Here is a 22,102-nt window from a genome sequence, read left to right on the forward strand (position 1 = left end):
ATGTGGCATTAACATTATTTTTCTACTTTACTAAGAGGGACGAGGGACATTTAGTGCTGAATGTTATCAATAGCACCTTTAACACATGGCATCAAGTATGCTCGGTCGCATCGTGTGACAGCTGAATGAGGTTAGTCTAAAGGAAATGAGATCTCAGGGATTTCATATTCTAGACGTATGCATTGTGATTTTTAGTCGCTTGAATGTGCGTCTTAGAAAATACACACATAAATAAAAAAGTAATGAATGAAAGTGTATAGAGTCATGCACCTCTGTAGCACACTGATTATCCAACAGGATGACTTATCTCAGTTCAGTGGCAACAACATCAGCGCACACAGCGGCTTATAATGAACATGTTCCCCTGTAAAAAGAAGTAGATTCATAAAACATGTTTACCTAAATGAAATCTTGTCACAGTGATATTAAATGATATGACTCACAGGGTTCAACACCTTGTTAATAAGGCCATTACTTCAGCGATGTCCCGTTTCATCAACAGACCTTGGGGAAAAGGCTGCAGCACTTGACAGTGGAAACAATGCACCGTCATCATGTTACTGATATGTCAGCGTGGCACTCAAGGACTGTGAGGGAGCTGTGGCCTTGGTTTTTTTTCTCTTTTTTTTTTTCCAACGGCTGCTGGGTTAACTGGTGAGATTTACGTCAAAGACAAAGACAACACTGTTCTAAGGACACTGCAGTAAAGCATGGTTTCTTTGGATTTAGAGGCCAACTGCTGCTCGAAACTACATTCATGTTACTAAATTCTTTAAGTAATGACCTTTCAGCCTTCTTATCTTACTCGCTCACTCTCTTACCCGTGCTCATCCCTACATTCAAAGGAGCTGAAAGAGAGAAGACGGCAAATTGAAAACGTTAAAAAGGAGATTTTCCTTTTCATCCATAGTTAATTGTTTTTTCTCCTTCCCTTGCCGCTCGCTGTATTAGTAGCAGTTTAGGAGGCAAGAAAATTACAAAAAAGTGGCCCCTCAACCCAATAAATCACAAGAAACTTCAGAAAAACCAGGAAAACCAAAGAAAGTCAAACATCTCAGACTGCAGTCGGTTTCTCTGAAAAGATCTGAGACAATGATAACTCAAGCCGCTAACTTTTATTCATATCATCTGCGGCCTCTGAGAACAATGCATCGCTCACATTATCACAATGCTGAAAGAGTCAAAAGCTTCTCTAGCTGCATACATACTGTAGAGCCACCTGACATAAGACAAAGAGTCTGAGACTTGAGATGAGAAGAATAGAGGATGAATGGCAGTCCGCTCTCAAACTGCCATTGTTCCTCTGACGCATATGCAGACCCCATCTATTTTACACAAGAAGCACAATTATGAGACAAACCCAGCAAGTTAAATCTAGGTGCAGTTTTAATCTTCAATTTGGAAGCTCTGGTGTTTCAGGTCAGCATACATCTTTGAGGCTGGCTTTCGTGCCTCAGCTAGCGCCTCACTGCTCTGCCAGAAAACCTGAGACACCAGCAGTACCCGCTGCTGTGAGTCACCGCTGCAGCGACAAACAGGCCGGTGGTCACATGAAGCAGTACTCCACGGCAGCAGGTTAACCAGCAAGCAGTTCACTTCAGATTAAGGTTAACACTCTTGTCTTGCTGGCCCTGCCTCCTTCCATGTCTAGCATCCTTCTAAGACTGGAGAGCCCCTCTGAGGTTTAATTGCATGTTGACCCTGAAGGTCTCTGTGTGTGTGTGGGTGTGTGTGTGTGTGTGTTCCCCGGAGACGTGGAGCTTACAGAGACTCATTTTCTTTCCTGTTTCAAGAGGGAAAGGCAGCAGTTGAAAGTGCGAGGTGGGAGGGGGGGCATTTGGGAGAGTGTCACAGTGCTATTAGAGTGACAATAGACTGTATGTGATACATACATATACGAATGCCTGTCTATTGTCTGTGTGCATGTGTGCACATACATGCCTAGGTTTGCATGGAAAGCCAGAAATTTCTCTACATGCACTTCTAAATCTGCATGTGTGTTTTCCATGTTTGCACCATTGCTTTTGTTTGTGAGTGTGTGTCTGTAACCGTATGTCCGTGTTGTACATGCAGGATTGTATAAGCGTGTGGGTGTTAATGTTAATGTCCAAGTTTGTAGGTACAGTCAAGACGTTCTCTCGCCCCTGGCCTGTTTTATCACTGATAACATGCAGGTGAAGAACATGCAGAAATATGCAGCCAAGAGGCAGATAAGCAGGTTGTACTATGTGCTCTGACTCTCACATCACGGTTACTCAGAGGCAACTCGCTCCCATCAACGGTCAGGGAGGAAATGGCAAAAATGAGTGTTAGCGCCACAAAACAACAGCTTTCCAATGTTCTCCTTTAAAGAAAGAAAACTCAGCTTCTCAGTGCACCTGTCTATAAATATACATGCATGAACTCTTTCCACTGTGGCTCAAATTCCTGTGTTTTATTGAGCCCGGGCCACCATATCGCCTCACCCGCCGCACGCAGACACAAACACAGTTTCCGCTGGGACGCAGCTGAACATCCCTGCTGACAAATCCTTCCACACAATGTCTGGCTGGAGGGCAGCTCCTGACATCAAAGTTGTTTCTGTCAAGGTCAGAAGCTCACAGACTTGTTATATATGGGCGTGGGGCAGGTGACATCCCAGCCATACATACCGAGAGCTGCAGTTGTGACACAGCAGCCATTTTATTAGAGGTTTGAGCAAGGTCTCAGTGTTTCACAACATAAAGTACAGAACCGTCCAAAAATTGACCCACAGAATCAATAGTGTCTACAGCCTGTGTTCATATTAGTATACTGGGAGCAAACACGGTAATAATAGCTAATGGAAGCCGGAGCAGTCACACATATTGGGGCTTAAATGAAAAAAAAAAATGCTTTCATGTGATATTGATGTAATAATGCATTATTATTTCAACTCTATGCTAGAGTCTAGAAATGTCCCGAGTTGATCTTAAAGATCGGTAATGGGGGACAATGCGGACATATTTTAATGGATGGAAAAAGAATACAAAAAAAAAAAGCCGATGAAAATCTAATCCTGTCTTTCCTGTGCTTTGTCACCTCCGCCTGCCAATGTTATAGCGCTGCTTTCCTTTACTACAGCGTTCATGTGTGTGTGAATGTGAAACACCGCCGGCCCGGCGAGTGACTCCGAGCTCAGGCTGAGATGTTCAGTCAGAGAGGCCGGCAAATCCCACAAAGTGGTCGTCTCCTCTCTGGTGGATCGCGCCACATCAGTTTAAGGAGTCGCGTTCTCTCAGTTAACTTTTCACTCACATCACTAATCAATAATCAAAGCTTGTGAGTTTCTAACAGCTTTGAACCAGGATCTTTAGTGTTTGGGTCGAGTAGCTTGTGAAATATAAGGTGTTTAAATGAATGTAGGCCACAGCTGTTATTTCTATCTGTCAGAAAATCTACATTTAAGTAAATGTAAGCATCAGATCAGATCTGGTTTCAGCAGATATGCAGTATTAAAGGACTCAGATCAGGATTGTGGTTCAGCACATCCACAGTCACCACAGAATCGAAACATTTGGAGCCTCGCAAAAGTTTTATCTCTTGCTACTTTATTGCAAAATGTTTGTTTGTGTTCACAATCTGTCCAGTAAAAATAAAGGCTGACTCAGGGACACGTCCTCTCATCTTGTAGCTCCTGCTCTCCATCAGCCTTTCTCCATACTGCAGTGTTTTTACTGTATTCCTTTTCCTTGCAGCTCTTAGGTAATTAATTCTTTATGCAGGCAGCTCTATGAGCTCCACAAAGCCTAAACAACGCATCTCTCAATGACGACTCTTTTCAGATTACCTCCACCGTTCCTGCAGCAGCACATATTTACTATATCAAAGGGAATTGTCAATATGAGGAATGTGTTTAATGGCGGACGCTCACAATGAGAATTTATTAGTTAGTTAAGACATCCAGAGGAAGCAGTGGCATAGTTATATCATATATTGTCACTTTCTGTTTATATTTCACCTCAATAGCTTCACTTTCTTCACCTAAACATTTAAGCTTGCACACAAACTTTACACTAGATACGTTTTTTTGTGGTTTTCTAACTACGTTTAAAAGCTGCCCCAAATTATCGCTAGTAATTCAGAATATTAAATGTGAAAGTTGGCAAGTTGTGCAGCTGAAGTTGAACTTTCAGCTCGCTCTCTTTCTCCCACCATACTCTCTGCACAAGCCTTTTTTATTGATGTATGGCAACATAGTACAGCACAAAGGCAGAAGGGCGCATACAGATGAAGGAAAGTACCTTTGAGGGGGAGAGTGGTTGCTGCAACATGTTTTGTCAGAGAGTCTGTGTCAGCACGGCACCGTAAACTAAGTATTGACAGTTAAAGGTCTCTTGTACTCTTCCCCTCCAGTCAACTTCTTCAGAAAAGTGAGACCTGTGTTCCACGACTTCCAGGAAAAAATCTATGCAGTGAAGAATATTTGGAAAAACAGCCCGACATGTAAATGCATGTGTCATAAGCATCCGCCACAATGCAACTGTTGCGTGTGAGTTGCCCTTTCAACACCCCAAGTTCATTAAAATGGCCAAATAGTGTTAACAGAAAATCCTTAACGACCATCTCACCCAACACTTGCTAAAGGGCATGATCACGTTAAGATCCCTGTAATCTCTGCAGTAGATGAAGGCTACTTAACAAGCTGCCTTAAGCTCTTCAGCAGGATTTCTGTCAACGACTGGGAGCCTGCAGAGCGCACAGACGGACACCCTGACTGACAGACCAGAACACAGGGAAGAATCAACACAAGCACTCCAAAGCTGATTGGGAGAGATTTACAATCTGGCATGTGACTGGGTGGAAAATAGGAAATGTGCCAAAAGCTTGTTAGCTCCTGGCATGTAAACACTGAGCACACACTATGTTTATATGTTTGGTGCTTTGGCAACAGATGTCACTGAGCACCGCTGCTCTATACTGACTAACTGAAGATAATTGGTAACATCTTCAGAGAGTGATTAATACACCCGCCGTGAGGGACAGACTGAATTATTATAGAGGAAAAATTGAAAATACAGAAATAAACACACACATTAGGAAATTCAAATTCAGGCACAGCTGTGCATCACATACACACCTAAGCAAAGCAGAAATACAGCAGGAAATCAAGAAATAAATGAAGCAAGCTTTGAGGCTAATACAATCAACTCCAGAGGCTGCAAACTCACACCTCCTTTCATAGATTTAAGACAGATCCAAACAGACTTGCAGAGGAATTGCTAACAATTTGAGTACATTGTTAAGAATATTGATGATATGGTGGCAAATTCAACACTGTCTGATGAAAGCAGTCATAAATCCACAGCAGTCTGCGGAATTACTATCTTCAAAGAGGACTGCAAACATCTGTTGGTGAATGTTTTATAATCCTATCAGAAAGACAGATGTGCTCTAAACACAGCAGCAGCAAACAAGAACAGAAGGAGAAACACAATCATCCGCAAACACTCGTTCTCTCCCGCTGTCAGACACACACACGCGCACACACACACATGCAAACGCAATTTCTGCATTTACATGTACTTAAGTAAAAAGATTATTCCTGGCTTTAAGCAGTAACCTGATTTTTAAAACATAAACAAGAAATCTGGTTTCCTTTATTGGGTTAAGGGATTAAGAGAAACCAGATTAACACAGGTAGATTTTAAATATTTTTTTTAAATCTGTGCACGACAATGACCCAGTAACGGGAAAAGACTCTAAGATAAGTCTACGGCCATGCTAGCAGGACAATGCTGATGTTAAGCCAATGTAACGTTAACCATGTTCACAGACCTAGCTGAGCACTTTAGCATGCTAACGTTTGCTAATTAGCACTCAACCCAGAGTACATCTTAGGCTGGCGGTAATTGATTTTGCAAGTATTTGGTCATAAATTATTTAGGTACTGGACAAACAGAAAATCTAATTTATGATGGCGCTATAGGAAAAGTCAGGGGGTCACTGTTGTTATTATAATTCATCCCGTAGGAGACATGAATGTGTATACCAAATTTCACAGCAGCTGTTGAGACGTTTCACTCAAAACCACAAAAGTCAACCTCGTGGTGCCACACAGGAAAAGGCAGGAGAGCACCAAAGTCCAAGACCAGGTATGAAATAGTGGTGCAATTCCATCAGGTAGATGTTGAGATATTTCACTGAGCAAAGGACATTTGACGACAGCAGAGCAAAAGCCAGGAGATCACCAGGGTTGTTGGGTGGATATCTGTACAAAACTTCTTGGAAATTCAGGCAATAGCTGCTGAGGTCAGTCAGGGCCAAAGGGGTGGACCGTCCATCCGACACCGCCACGCCTGGAGCGATGCTGCCTGCATGGCTGAGAAATACGTCAGATACAGAAAATACCAAAATATGCTTGCACCGGCATACTCCCTATACTACTCCTGTTCTGGGAGCATTGATACACATAAAAGACAAACATAAGTTTTCACAGTGGCATGGAAGAAATTCTAATGGGACATAAAACATCCAACTATATTCAGCATAGATCCAGCAGCAGTGATATTACAGGGTGTCCTAGTTCTGTGCTTGCACATGTAACAGAGAGGAAATATAAAGTCACTGAATGGACACAGCTGTCCAACCTTTCCTCATGTAACCCACCCCCGGGCCCGGCTAATGGCACTGGTATCCTAAAGGGCATCTGACACTACCCACGATAATGCTACTGACACCCCTCATGGCAGTTAATGACGGCACAAAAAAGACATCTGAATCCTTGTCGAGAAAAGAAAACAAAAAAGACAAAAAGCAAGCGAATAAGCCCACAGCCAAGCAGGCTCAATCGACACATTAGGAAAACAATTATCTCCTGGACAAAAGTTAGATTGCAATCTGAAGTTTTCAATTTCCCTGCCTCGCAAAACATTTACAGATTAGACACAACGGGAAAAACATCCATCCTGGATTTTCTTTTTTCCAAACCAATAAACTAACAGAGATGAAATATTGAAGAGCCTGTGAGCCAGATAAAGATCCTGAAAAGCCTATAACGCACACTCTGAAATGCTCAAAAGGCACTCCAAGCCTCTAAAAGAGTGATACAACATGCACACAATCGTACATTCAATCTCAAACTTTTACATTTCAGTTCTTAGCTGAATTGAATATTTGAGAGTGATTGCAGTACTTCTGATAAAAGCACCATTTGATAATGCAGCCCCACACTGCACTCTGATATATCTACTCTCATTCATTATTAATGCCTTGGTCATTTTTAGTCCTTTCCTTTTAACAAATAAAATAGTAATAATAGAAGACATTACCCTAAGCCGCGAGGCTGTATTTAAATGGCAATTGAAATCTCTTTTTGCAGAAACAGGTAGACCACATGCCCAAAGGATTACTTTATCTGAGTGAGGGGCTTGTGTGTATACATATTTTAGTATGTGTGTGGGTCTTCAAGCACATGTGAACACATATCTTTTGTATATAGACATGAAGGCTTCTTTGATTATATGTATGTCCTTTTGGTGTGGTCTAATCCACTCTTTCTGTTAAGGTAAGCAGAATGTGTGATGTGTGCGTGTTCGTAGGTGTGTTTTGATGGCGCTCGGGGCCTCGTAATGACAGCTCTTTTATGTCCTTTCTGCCATCATCCCTCCCACCTCTGTGGTCAGACAGTCTCCAGGGCGTGAGTTATGGCAGTGGAGAAATACTGCCCAATTTCCTCTGACAACCATCCACATCAACCTGGACTAATGTCTCTTCTCTTCTCTTCTCTTCTCTTCTCTTCTCTTCTCTTCTCTTCTCTTCTCTTCTCTTCTCTTCTCTTCTCTTCTCTTCTCTATCCATTAGTTGTTCAAATAGACACTAATGACTTAGACTGTATTTACTCTGAGTGAATAGCCCCCATATATATATGTATATACAGAAAGAGAGAGAGTATGGTGGCTCTGGGGGTCAAAACACATTTCACAAAACACGACTTTTCCAAAGCGCTGTTGTGTTTTCTGAAATGTTGTAGTGTTTTGACGCTCTGGGCCACCGTACAGTAGTTTAGAGTCAGAAATTCCTTGAGTTTCTTAGTGATTTGCAAGTTATTTTTCTGTTATGATTTAAGGCGAGGCAACCTTTGCTGAACAGCGGCCACTGTGGCCAGAAGTGGTAATTACAATTGCGTTAAAGCCACAGGGTTCAGAGCTGTCTGTCATAAAGTCTTAAAGTCGACTAATGTACTCAGCAATGTCAGTTACTCAGCATATAAAGTTTGCTTCCATTAGCTAACATTAGCCACCATAAGCTACTGCTCATACAGCAGGGCTGAGTGTCCTGAATTGAGTAATAATGCATTTTATTGCTTATGTAGTCAACTTCTCATTCGAATGAGTGAGAATGATATTTCCGTCACGTTAAAGAGGAGTTGGTTTCAGGTCAGGTTTGCTTTGATTGACAGCATATCACACTTTGCTGTCGTGATTACTGCTTACACCATCACCTCAGCTCTACTAAAGACGCACAGCTGTGCCCAAATTTAAATTTCCTGACTCCGACGGCTGACAAAAAAGACTGCGAGCTTAAAATCAATCTGCATATTTTACCACAAGCGTTGGTATTTATTGTCTTCCTGCTGATATAATGGGCAGCTCCATTAAGCAAACACACTTGACTTGCAAAACAGATCTGGCACATCTTATGGATCTAAAATGAACACCTGGCACTCAGTGGCTATACCTTGCAAAAGATCGCTTTAACTGTAGATTGCTTCTTCTTGTTTATTTTTACTTTTGCCTGACGTCTTTACCGAGCAAACGGAAAAAAAATACCCCCATTGCTATATGTGATCTATGAGTCACTCTGCCCTTGAGAACATTCTTCCATGTTTTCATGTGATTTCAGTGGTTATCACTGCATCTGTACAGCCAAGAAAACCTGGGTAACATGCTATACTCGTTACTGCACATATGTCCTTGTCTGCAACACATCAGAGCTATTTGAACCACACATTTTTCTACTATTTTATTTCCCCAACTTCCTCTCTCTCTCTGGAAGAAGCTGAAGGGTGTGTTGCACGGCCACGACGTACACCATTGAGCAGAACGCATTGATGAGGCAGCGCTATCATTTATGTAGGAATATGAGTAATTCATAGTACGGATGAGCGGGTGAAAAAGCTACTACCTACAGTATTGCCTGTTTTTAAAAGCTGATTATTTATTTATAAAATTATTTGTGGGTGGCAATACCTGATGGATTAGGTGATATTTTGTAGATCTAAAGGAAACCTTCTTTGGACATCATGACTATGAATCACAAGCCTTGCGAGTGGACGTACATATTAACATACTCACACAGTCAAAACAAATGTTTGGTGGTCTTCAGTCAGGCAATGATCACTTCCTACATCACAGTCCACCTGGAAATGTGCCCACGTGGATCGGCCTCATATCCCACCCTCTTCACGCCCACATTCAACCAGAAATTGTCAATGCAAAGCGCCGCATGAATGCTGCTGCATGTAAATGAGCCCGCCGATCAATGGTTCATCACGGTGCATCACGGCAACGACCGAGAGGAAGGAAGGACGAAGAAGAGGAATTTCTGCGGGTGAGGTGGAGGTCAGAAAGAAGTTTGACTTCAGAGTTGGATCATATCTTTCCAAACTGAAAGGTGCTTAAGGAACAGTTACGGCTCAAGTAGAAAGCACTGCTGGTTTGTGGCTTGCTTACAATGACGTGGATCTATAATCAACTAAATATGTGAGAGGCATCATAATACAACCTGGTCCTTGAAATGTTCTTAAACGTGGGTCAGAGTTCACGCAGAGGTGCACACTTTCTCAAGTTTGTTTTCACAGATCACGATTTTTGCATGGGGAGCAGCGTGCTCCTCTTTCAGGCCACGTTTTGTGCAAACGCGACGGTTATAAATGAGATCCCTCGTCTCCTGCTGTCACCATTACTTAAAACAGCAGCATTATCCCCGAGGCTCCCTGAGGGCCACCTTTTTTACTGCAAATACAATTGAACAGAGATATTTTATCGCAGGTCATATCGGAATTAATGCATTTCAGAGTGTGGAAAAAACTGAAATTGCTGTTCCCCTTTCACGCTTTTTTTATCTGTATTTTATCACTTTCTCGCGCTCTCCACATCAGATTCTAGCGTTTCCATCGAGCCCTCTCTTCTTTGTCTCTCCTGAGTCGCACTGTCTCCTCTCCTCCTTTCCATCCCTCTTCTAAGTAACCTCCTCATCTCTCAGTCTGTCTGCAGCAGTCTCTGCAACAGAGCTACGGTATGTCAAAGTATGCTAATGAGGCGACAGCATATGGCTCATTCCTTATTTAAGCTCAGCCGTCAGACACACAGTAAGCCACTCAACTCGCCAAGCATCCTGTCTCCCTACCTGCCCCTGCTGGATCTCACCACGCTGATCTCTTAATGAGGATCAAGCGTTATCACAATCAGCTCAACGCACCAGGCAGGATAAGTAGCTGCAACATTATCACTTCAATCTGAGCTGCTATGTAAATCCTTTTATAGGACAATATGCATTATACTTAACACCAGCGGGGAAAAGGAGGGGAAGTCGCACTCGCAGTCTATTTCTGTGCAGGTGCAGACACTTTTTAAAACAAACACTGATTCATGCACACACACACAAAAGCATTTATCCGCTGACAGGCTGGTATGTAGCTCTATTCCATCATGCTGTGCTAAGCACTCTGTCACTCTGACAGTCTCGTTTTATTTGATGATAGGAGGGTACGACCTTGCCTATCTCACAGTTAGTCACCGATTTAGAGGCACACACCCATACACACACAGCCCACTGTCATGCCAATGTAACAGTGACTTGAGTTGAAGTTTGTTGTGCATGTTTGTAGTGGAAGTGCAATGTAAAGTGGGTAGAATGGAACCAACACACTGAGCTAGTATTATTTTTGTTATACTCGCCAATTATTTTTGTAGAAGCACAGTTCAGAGCCGTAGAAATCACAAATGCATTTGCATTTGTTTGCAGCCAAAAATTGCGAGCAAAGCTGTTTAGAGGTTTGAGAAACCATTTTTGCAGAAAATACGGGTACATTTTTACACCTTCATAATATTTTCACACATCTGAGGAAGGAAGTCTTAAAATGTCCATCCTTAAGATATTCATCAAAATGTTGTCATCAAGGCAGAATCACACCCACAAGCTGAAGGAAGCTAGCAGATGCTGTCCTTATAACTAAGTGCAGTAGATGTATTCATCCCCTTTAAGGATGTGGAACACCTTTCATGCTGATTGCATCATTTGCAAAAAGAAAAACAATTTCCATAGTGAGTCATTGTACGTATCTTGCAAATCGATCATTGAATAGTTGCGGATGGATTCCAAAATCAGCCCCTGGATGCTTCACTGAAATATGTCACAACCTGTAAAAGTTGTGATGGATTCATGTAGCTGGAACTTCAGACTCTGTTAAGTGTTACAAGTCCTTAGTTCTCTATTAAGAACTGCTCTGCTCTCCCCGAGGACTGCTACAGTACACTCCAGAACAAAGGGAAATAAATGGTTCTAACCAGTAAGACGGTGTGTGTGTGCACTTGCAGTAAAATATATCTAAACCACACTTCCAAATATAACTTCAAACAGCTCCGTGTCAATGTTTGTTCACCTCGCTGTCTCTCATTCCCAAAAGACAAAGCGCTTCCAGTATACAGTCTCACTTAAACAACTATGTTTACTTTAGCAAGGCCAGCAAGCTGACAGATGTTTGATCAAGGAAAAAACAGACACTGTCTTTTTCCGTGTCACCTTTTTAGAATACAAAATCCTCTCAGAAATATCATCATACAAAGACAAGAATGCAAGAAAAAATCGAAACATAAGCAGGTCAGATTCACCAGCTATGACGGAAAAAAGTTTCTCTTTTTTGAGTTTGAGGCACGATGACAACTTGGTTTGCACATAAAAAATGGAAGCTGTATTTTTATGAGCTGGCTGTACGTTTCTTGCCCGTACAGTGCTGTAAGTCATCCCATCTTTATATCAGGAAAAACATCTCAGCATCAGCGTATATATGAGATTTACGATCAGTTGTCAGCAACAGCTTTCACATGGTTTTGAATCCCTACCTTTGCGATTATAGCGCCATTTATTTAGCCTGCTAAACAAAAAAATGTCACCATGATTCATCTGATGCGGTGCACTTTTCTTGTGCCTCTCTGTGTTTGTTTTATTACCTTTCTCTGCATCGCTCGTCTTTATTCATTTCTCTTTCTGCACTCTACCTGTTGACGTTCCCACTCTGGTGCGACTAATTAATATTCTGCCTCCCCAAATGAAGAGCGAAGCATGAAACATAATGGACTGTGTTCAAACAGGTCCACGCGAACGTTGCGCTTAAGATCTCCTCGCTGCTTTGTGATGAAACTTTGATGAGACCTTTTCAGATTGATATATGAGATTCCTAAGGCAGTACAACTATCATCACAGCAGGTGCTCAGAAAAACAGCATTGAACCTCGTGTACTGCATGACTCTGATATGAATGTTGGTGTTGCAGTTAGAAAAAATCCCGCTCAGCGACTCTCAGTCTTGTTTCTGGGTTATTTAGTAAATAAAAGCAGATTTGTAAAAAGCAGACACTGTGAAAAGGCTTTCAGTTTCCCCCTTTTCATCTTGATTATAACCTTGGTGAGAACGTAGCGACTGAACGAATGCTTCTATTTTCAGTGGATAAACACAGAGCTTAGGAGCTTTGTGTCTGTGCTTTGACTGTAATGTGTGTGTGTGTTTACGTCTGACTCACCGTCCAGCCTCCTCCGTCTGTGGTCATGTCACAGTAGACCTGGAAGCCTGCGGGATGGTGGACGGGGAACACGGAGTAGATGCCGTCCTCTCGCTGACCACTGGCGTACAGATCACCGCAGTCACGGGGACGCGAGCCTAGGGAGAGGTGAAAGTAGGGAAATGAGGTCCCTTGCGAAGGGAAGGAACGCTCGGAGCAAATCAGTCGTAAAGAGAAGACGAGAAAAACATGAGCTAACACTTGTTTACAGTCATGCACTGGAGACGCACATGCAAACATGAGGGAGCGTCCCTGGATGTTGTCAACTCACCCTGTCATAATGAAATGTCAAAATGTTAGCTTTACTCGGTTTTCTTAACTATTTTCCAGAAAGGACGGCCATGGAAAAGACAATGAGGAGGTAGAGAATGGCTGTGCTGAGAGAGAAGACACGAAAAAGATAGATGATGAGATGGATGGGCGGGTGATGGATGTCACAGCGGGATAACGGAGTCTTAAGTGCGGCGGAGATAAAAAAAAAAAAAAAAAAGGCGGAACGCGAGTAGGTCGAAATGAAGACAGAAAGGCGCGAGGGTGGAGCGCCGACGTGACGCCGCAGAGGAGAAGCAGATATATAGCCGAGACGGAGATTTGAGATAACACTAGATGTAGGGATAAAGGAGAAAACAAGACATGTGGAAGTCAGGGAGGGAGAAGTATGGCTTAGTGATGACACATATACAGTGGAGTGATAGAGAAAAAGAGGCAGCGAGAGTGGAGAGAGTATACAACAGACAGACAGAGAGAGAATTCAGGAAAAGTTAGTGCCGAGAAGAGGAGACAGAGACGGAGAGCTTGTAAGCTACAGCAGAGCAGAACAGTAGCACCCTTGTCTGCGACTGTGGAGCCCGTTTTACACAAGGGATACAAAATCTATTCCCCAGGAAGCAGGAGAGGAGCTCTGTGATGGGGACAACGTCATGGATTATGCATGCCAGCCTCCACCAGGTCAAAACCTCTGAATTTAAAACAGCCGGCAGACTTCTTGAAAAAGGCCATTCAAGATTTTTTTTACAGTCCCTACACGATATGGAATGTTTCATCTCCCCGAAGCTTTTCCGTTTCTCTGTGTGAGCCTTGACTACTTAGCTCCCACTTTCATCATCATCACACATAAATGGTAGAATTTCCCAGTTCTGCTTTTCATTACAGGAAAGCGAAGCTGTCTCGGGTTCCATGGGACATTAAAAAAAGAGACCATCATCATTATTTAAGAATTTGGTCCTCTGTAACAAGGGCTTTCAAAGTTTTTCAGTTTAATGATCCCTTACAGCAGAGAAATTGTTCTTCCGAGGACCCCCACTGCGATCAGACTGATACCCCGGGTCCACTTTAGCCTGGCTTGCTTTGGGTTTTTGGGAGTTTTTTTTTTTGCACACAATTTAACACAGATTCTGATTTTCGGTCCTTTATCATGTGCTAATTTTCTTCACATTACGTACATTTCCATTGCAGAGCTGAACAACAGTGTTGGGTGCAGTCTCTGGGTCATCAGTGTGTCCTGCCATCACCTGGTTTCCAAACTCACCTGTGCACCTGTTGCCAATCCCCTAATCAGCTCTGCAGCATTTATACCAGCCTCTTCCTCACCGCTCTCAGCCAAATTTGCGCATTGCTGTCTGTTTCTGCCTGCTATGACCATTGCAAAGTGTTTGACCCCATTCACACCTGGAAACAATGCAATGAATGACTCTCATTAAGTTTTAAATCACTTCTTGCAGAGGAAAAACTGCTATTTATTGCTACTATGTGTATCTTTTACTGGGCCTGCTTGAGGTAACAGGAGGATTTCTGGTTTTTAAGAATGCGGCCATGATGTAGAGCTTGCTTTTACATCTGGGATCCAATCACAATGCAAGCCACACTACCTTGCCTTAACATATTTTTTCTTTATCCGGGTAGGATATTGGGTAAATTTCAAGTTAATACCAGCGTAAACAGTATCTTTGCCTGCCTACCATGCTTCCAGTCTGATCTTGTGTTCATGTCCATTGCATGCAAGCCTTTGCATTCCCACCTGTCCATAGATCCCAGTTTTAAAACCACTGCTCCTTTATATACTGTCAACAACACCCACGAAAAGACCAAAGCCAACAACGTGTCTGTCTCTCAATGTTTGACTTTCTGGTTCCTTCTGAAATTACAAAAGGGCTGATTAATTGCCTAAAACAGCAAGGCAAGATAATGGTTTTTGTTTAGCAACCAAGAGTAAAATGTGCATTTGTTGGCGGTGGATCTGGTGCATTATCGAGCATTTATAGCAGCAGGATGTGGGATTGACTCAAAGCAACGCTAGCTTTTATGGGAATAAAGGAAAACGTCACCCAGTGCAACAGCATGGCTCACTGATGTGTTTTTCAAAACAACAACAATGGATGTGTTTGGACCATGAAGGTCTAGAGTATAAGCTAGCCTACGTCAGGCTTTGGATGCAATGACACTAATTGTCAGTAAGATCATTCATTGTTTCGTGTCTTTTCATGGGATTTGTTCACAATGAGAAAAATACAGCTGCACTCTTTACAGCAGACTGAGTTACTGGAGATGTGCATACATTTAGGTTGAGTGTGCGTTCGCGGTGGGATGAAACCTTTAAGGACAGCAACTCCTCTGAATCTCATCTGTTTGGTGACAAAGTCCTTAGTTGCATAAACCCTTCAAAGTAAGTCACTCTGACATCGCAGGCACTGCACAGTAGGAACTGAATTCATTGAAATGCACCACATCTCCAGCTTACACTGCTCATCTAGTGGAGAGCAATGTTTCCAAGCATGCACACATCCGGTGTCTTTTGTATTTATGTTTTGGCTCTTTCTCTTTTGTTTTAAAATGCAACACTAATGAAAATGAATAATTAATACCGCAGCAGAAATAACACTGATAAAGGAATCTACCACGTGTCAAGCCGACTTGCACGCGTGCATGTTTCCTGCTGACAACAGAAATGGACTTTCACTTGTAAATCATTTCAGCTGCAGAGCCACTGCGCAACAGCACGGCAAAGTCAGGCAGTCCAAGAACTGAAAAGTAGGACTTCTACAGTGGTTTCAACCAACTCAGAAACCCTGTCAGAGCTGAGAAGGGCTTCACTGCTGTCAGGCTGGGATTCATATAACTTTGAGAATCTAATATGTTCTTATGGGAATCCAATGCAAACAGTACAGAGATGAATAGTTCAAATATTCACAGGCACAGTGGGACTGAGATGCAGTCAAAGATATTCATGGTCGGGCCTCATACTTAAACACATATGCACACAGCTCTGCAGAGATATTGCAATTGTGCTGTTGTGTATATACAGTTTTTATTTATTTATTGCATTGTAGTGTGATAAATATATTAGAGGGCCAGTGACTGGTACACTGACCATATGTCAGAATTAACACTGAATCCAAATGGATACATGTGTTAGTGGCGTATCAGTGCATGTGCCATATTTTCTGTCATTCTGGTGAAGCATGATGCAAAATGCTAATAGTGAGAGCTGTGATTACTTAAAAGATAGCCAAAAGCAAGCTAACCCACACAAGAATTCTTTAGTAATATAAACAAGGATATATTACATAATGAATATACACAGGCATTTAGAGAAGATCTATTTTGTTTTTTGTTTGTTTTTTTTTGCCGCCGTTCTCGAGCTCACTGCAGATGCCTTTGATAAAATGTCAAGGCTGTGCTCCACAAAAACACCGACTTGCCGCTGGCTGCTTTGTTAGAGTTTGTCCTGACTGTAGCTTAGAGGAGCAAGAAGTGCAGAAACCTGCAGAGAACTCCGTTTCAAGGAGGATTTGGTGGAGTTTATATAAATGTCCACATAACATGGAGTTAATCCTAAACGTACTGGCTTCTGTGTGTGTATTTTCATTTTACTGTATTTGCTATTATATGATACAGAGACATGAGTAAAAGTGCTGTCAAAGAATCCTGCGAGGCAAACCTTGGGCAGAGAATTCGTGAAGCGCTGTCCATGGTGCTGAACCTCGCTGCTGGTTTGTCTCTTATTCCAACTGCTCTAAAGATTTGCCCTAACAATTGCACAGCTTTAGCACATCTGTGCTTTAAATAGGTCAATTTGAAGCAATTTGTGGATATCTACATGAAACATGCCAGAAGACGAAGTGCCTGTCAAATATAAATCAAATAACAGAGAGTCATTCCCAGAAACCTCAGCACTATTGTCATTGCAAAATAGTTATTACAGCCTAATTGGAACTGGAATTGGAACCATGGCTCATTTTAATTAGCTAACTCCTGGCTCTGTATAAAAGGTAAAAGCCACAAATTGAGCCACAAAGGGAGCTTGTCTGCCACTGCAAATAATAGCTATTTAATATTTAGCCGTTATTTCATCCTCCCTTGCATCTGTAGAGGCCAGGACAGTATAATGAGATGTCAGGTCAGGTATTTCTGCTGTGAGGAAAGGGGTGTGTGTGGAACTACTGCTCTTTTAAGAATATTCAAATAACATTAGTCAAGGGGAAGGCCGTGGACAGGACTGAAATTAAGAACGATGAGTTTTATGAACACTTGAATGAACGAAGAATTTGGCTTCGAATGAATTTTCTATGCCGTCCTCCTTTGCCCACAACACTTAGAAAGGCACAAGTAATTCTCTAGAATGAACACATGAAATGACAGGTAAAGTAAACAAGGACATATGTGTTCTCTCGTACTCTCTCACAACACTGTCTCAAAGAATAATAAATGCGAGCCATCAGCATGAGCATGACGTACATCCCACAGCCCAGTGTGCTGTCACTGAATCGGCTAATGAAAAGGTCTGCATATTTCAGTAACCCCATATGCCCAAAAATACAAAACTGATTTTTATCTCAATAATTTATGTGCATTTTTACTTTTCTTTCAACTTTAAGAGTTAAACCGCTGACATTTAATTGGCTTTAGTGAACAGTTCGGACTTCTTTCCCGTATAGCTTTGCCACAAACGGTGGAACTTCTCATGCAGGCAAAAAAAAAATATTAATAATGAGCTGTAATCTTCGACAGACAGCTGACTGAACTGGACACCTGTTTCCAGGAGGCTCAGTAGAAAATAATGAGAACAGGAGCAGCTGAAGAGCCAAACGTCAGCAGCCACAACAGGATTGACGTAATCAGCAGTGCAACCTTGTACTGGATGCTGACTTCACCATGTTATACAGGAATGCATTTTGAAAATACATAGAGCTCATGCATAATTATCCCTTATTACAGACACTTTAGCAGACATTTTCCCTAATCAACATAAAAACCCAAACACGTGCATGATCTAATTAAATGCAAAACAATAGCCCTGCAATAAAATATTATTTCATCACATTCTCTCTGTAGAGTTTTTCAAAAGTGATGTTACCGTAGATCTCCTTGCATCATATTGTGATGAGGTGCTTTTGTAATTTTAGTCTCCCCAAATAATGTGCATACATGGGGGGAGAATGCAATGAAGCTCATAAACTGACTAATGACTTCCTCAGCAATGGGAAACTGTTTCGGTCTCTGTCGCTGCTACCATTAATATAGAGCCAGAAGACAACAAATTAAAATAGAGCTTGAAGAAATTATTCCACAATTGAGCTTTAATGCCGACTGTGAGATAACAATTCTGCTAAGGGATAATTTCTCCATCAATTGATTCATAATTTATTGCCACCCACAATTCTGCCGCGTTGCAAGTAGCTGTTTACTGATTGCTTCAGATAATCTGGTTAGGAAAGGAAATTCTGGAAGGCATAAAACCGTTTCGTGCGAAACAGACGACTGGCCCACCAGTGCAGAGGTTCAGCACCACGGACAGCGCGACAACCGGCCTCTGTGTGCTGTCCTCTGAAAACCATGCAGGAATCTCACCTTACAAACCAGTGACATGGTTTTCATTGGACAGCGGCTCTTCGTTTACTCTTTGGGTAAAGGTTTGGTTGCTCCAATCTTTAAGGTCTGACTCGGTGGTAGTAATACAGTTCATAGTAGTACAAATATAATAATTTTACAATAATTAATATAGAGCTGGAGCATTCGGTACACCGACATAAAATCACAGCTTAGTTTGAAAATGTACCGTCGCATTAATCCACTGAAAATATAAGGACATATAAGCTGATTCAAACCATCATGAGGAGCAGGTAGGACTTTCAGGAACCAGCAGCAGATAGATAGCAGGTGTGCTGGCTAATTGCTCAGTTGCATCAATTATGCCGATGATGTCACAGGCCTGAACATTTTGTAAGATAGGATATTAATAAAACGCCCACATGTCTCATGCAAAGGCTCCTGTGAGCCAAATTAAACTAAAAGCTTGAGAACATACTTCTGTTAGGGTACTTCTGCTCTTCTTGAACCCCTTGTGCGTGACCATGTCCGCATGCTTGAGGATATATGAAATGTGTTCCGCTCACAGAAAAATGTGAACACTGTCTTATTCTGTTATTGTGTACTGTATGCAACAGCCTTGGCTCTGTGCTCCTTGGCTACCTATGTGAGGCATGTCCAACAGGGGAATGCCATGAGGTATACTGTGCCTGGTTAAAAGCCTTCCAGTGGGATGATGCCTCAGGCCTTTCTCTGCCTCGCAGCAACAAAGCCCAGTAGACATGCAAGTTATTTCCCATGTACAGTAAAAAAATTCCAAATCCCGACCAAGGCCAGTGGATAATGTGGATGAGATGTAGCCAAGGGAAACATACTGATATCACCAGGCGAGACTGGGTTGAATGAATATGTGGTATGATGGATGACAGACAGACCACACTGGGATAGAATTTTACAGACTAATGGAGTCCGGCTAACAGAGGGTGGGATCGTGACACTGTGCAGAACACAGTGGTAGAAGGTCAAAACATACAGGTAGCCAGTGATGTATAAATTCTTTATACAGTGACAGAGAGACAAGCTCAATATCGGACAGACAAATCTGCAAAGACAGCTCCTTAGAGTCAAGCCACGCTTCATTTCTCTTACCATTGGAGCAGCCCTTGAGTCGGGCCCCTCTGACTGGCGCCCTCTGCAAGTCAGCCTTGACTCGCGCCTTCAGGCCCACGTTCTCCTTCTGCATGGCGTTAAGAGCATCACTCACTGAGTTCACTACCTTCACCATGTTGATCTGGCTGTCTGACAGCAGCTGCAACACAAACACACAGTGGGAGAGAGGAATGCACATTACAAACACGCAGCGTTTTCCATTCCTTTCATGGCATTATAAAAATCAGACATGTAAAACCTTCTTAAAGGCATAATCCTTCAGACATCATGTCAAAAACAATTTTTTGATACTATTTATGGCTGCCATTCATTCGACTATAACAATGAAATGTGTTTACACTCATTAGTTGCCTCTCTATTTATAAGTTTGTAATGTGAGTAGCGGGGTCCACCATTCCAATAACTATATCAGTATTGGTGAAGCATTATAGTAAAGATAATCATTCAAAACGTAACGGTCATAAAGAAATGCACCGACAAGAAGAGACTAATTCTCCCCTTTACAGTGCTCAAGGATGATCCACCATCTGACATTTCACAGCACAGCGCCGAGTCTTTCAAAACGTATGAAGTCACTGGATCTGTTTCACAATGTCCATGTTTGTGTAATGTGCGTCTTCTGGATTTAATTCCACGTAGATAGCTTGTGGGTGCAGTGCTTTTCAACCACCAACTCAGACGTCAGAGCATCCTTGAACACGCCAGCAAGGACAGTTTTCACAGAAGTCTCAACTGCATGACCATGTGATGACAATGTGACTTTGAAAAAATAAGTTGGGGAGGAAAAAAAAGTAGACGGGCTGCAGTGAAGGAGGGTAAGTTAAAAAGTTTTGGTATTCTTTGGAAAATAGTAGTGCTATATCTTACACTCAGGTTGTAATTAATGGGCTCAAACATACAGCATATAATCACTGGTACAGTATAATCACTTCGGGACCTTTAGAAACACTGCCCTGTGTAACAAAGACACCGCATGGTACCCTATCCCATAATGCACCCTGGCGAATGCTATGCAATGCAAAGATCCCTGTGGGAAGCCTGGTGATGAATGTGTGTGCTGGGCCTTGCAGAGAGCAGGGTAACCTCTCTCGTCTGCTGTGGTCACTTCCTTACCCGCAGCCCTTTGTCTGCTGTGCGTTGCAGAAAGGTCGTTTTCACATGTTGCCCTAGTTGGCCAACACCTATGCACAGCCAGGTGTTGAGCCCCACATGTATACGTACAATACACTTCTGCCGGCGTGATAAATATTCTTGCTTCTCCTTATGTTCACAAGAACTCTCTCACTTCTTTTCTTTCATCTTCCTCCACTCTCTCACCCATATACACACATGCACGTTCACAAGGACCTGCAGTGCTCAAAGTCGTATATAAGGGAATGGGAGTCTTCTATCAAAGGTATGTCTCTGCAGCTATACTCAGATATTAAAACTGCATTACACAGAAGCCCCAATAGCCTTTCGCTGGCCTCAATAACTATGCAACACACCTCTGAGGCACAGCAAGCTGCACTGCAATCATATTACGTGGACACTGAGGCTTTAACTCACACACGCAGGTGTAAATAACACATTTATGTACCTACATGCCCACATGCTAGTACACATAAACAAGCACGTACGCACATGCTTACATCACAGAAATAACCCACTGTGCTTAACAGCAAGGCAAGATTAAACAAAGAAAACTGCTTTTGTGAGTGTGTTTTTGTTCAAGAGGACAGGTTTTTTTTTTTTTTGTTATTTTACAGAAGACTTGAAAAGACATGAGTTTGCCTCTAAGTGTGATCTCTCTCGTGCGCAAAGTTGACATTACCTCCAGTGTTGTCATTTCATTGAAAAACACACTGGATGTTTGTTAGTGTGTTAATGTGTGTTAATGGGTGTGTGTACGTGTTAAATGGGAGAGACAAAAGCAGAGGAGTCTTAATTCTAAGCCTTGACTGGCACATCAATTAGGATCATGGTGTAATTAGCTTTCATTAGACAGCTTTAACACAAGGAGCTGTGTTAGTGAGTCAAGCTTTAAACACAAGGTAATTTGGGTATTTTTTTTTCCACATCTGCAGCAGATTCATGGGTTAGATTAAATTTTAGATTAAAAAGAGGTCCCCTTTAAATCTCATGTGCACAATAATTTGAAGCGCATTCAAAATGAGGCTTTTTTTGGGCTGTTGCTGCTTAAATCCAGTTTGGCTTGACGTGTCTTAACTTAGCTGCATTAAACATGACCGAGCTCTGTTGTCACAACGCACAACAAAGGCGTGCTTTTGTTGGCCTTCATCAGATGCTCCAGAGGGTAGAGACATTTTCCCCATGGGGCAGAGTCACC

General features: G+C 42.2%; 1 protein-coding gene across 2 annotated transcripts in view; it reads right to left on the reverse strand.

Moving 5' to 3' along the window:
• fibcd1b (fibrinogen C domain containing 1b) overlaps positions 1 to 22,102 on the reverse strand; it is a 95,768-nt gene that overhangs the window by 35,998 nt on the left and 37,668 nt on the right. For both annotated transcript variants that reach the window (XM_070988529.1, XM_070988530.1), the window contains 2 exons: positions 19,753 to 19,912; positions 12,760 to 12,896 (listed from right to left, as the gene is read on the reverse strand). In XM_070988529.1, coding sequence (XP_070844630.1) covers positions 12,760 to 12,896; positions 19,753 to 19,912 — 297 coding nt within the window. The remainder of the gene's footprint in view (positions 1 to 12,759; positions 12,897 to 19,752; positions 19,913 to 22,102) is intronic.

Source organism: Chaetodon trifascialis, chromosome 20 (genome assembly GCF_039877785.1).
Source record: "Chaetodon trifascialis isolate fChaTrf1 chromosome 20, fChaTrf1.hap1, whole genome shotgun sequence".
Classification (NCBI taxonomy): Eukaryota; Metazoa; Chordata; class Actinopteri; order Chaetodontiformes; family Chaetodontidae; genus Chaetodon; species Chaetodon trifascialis.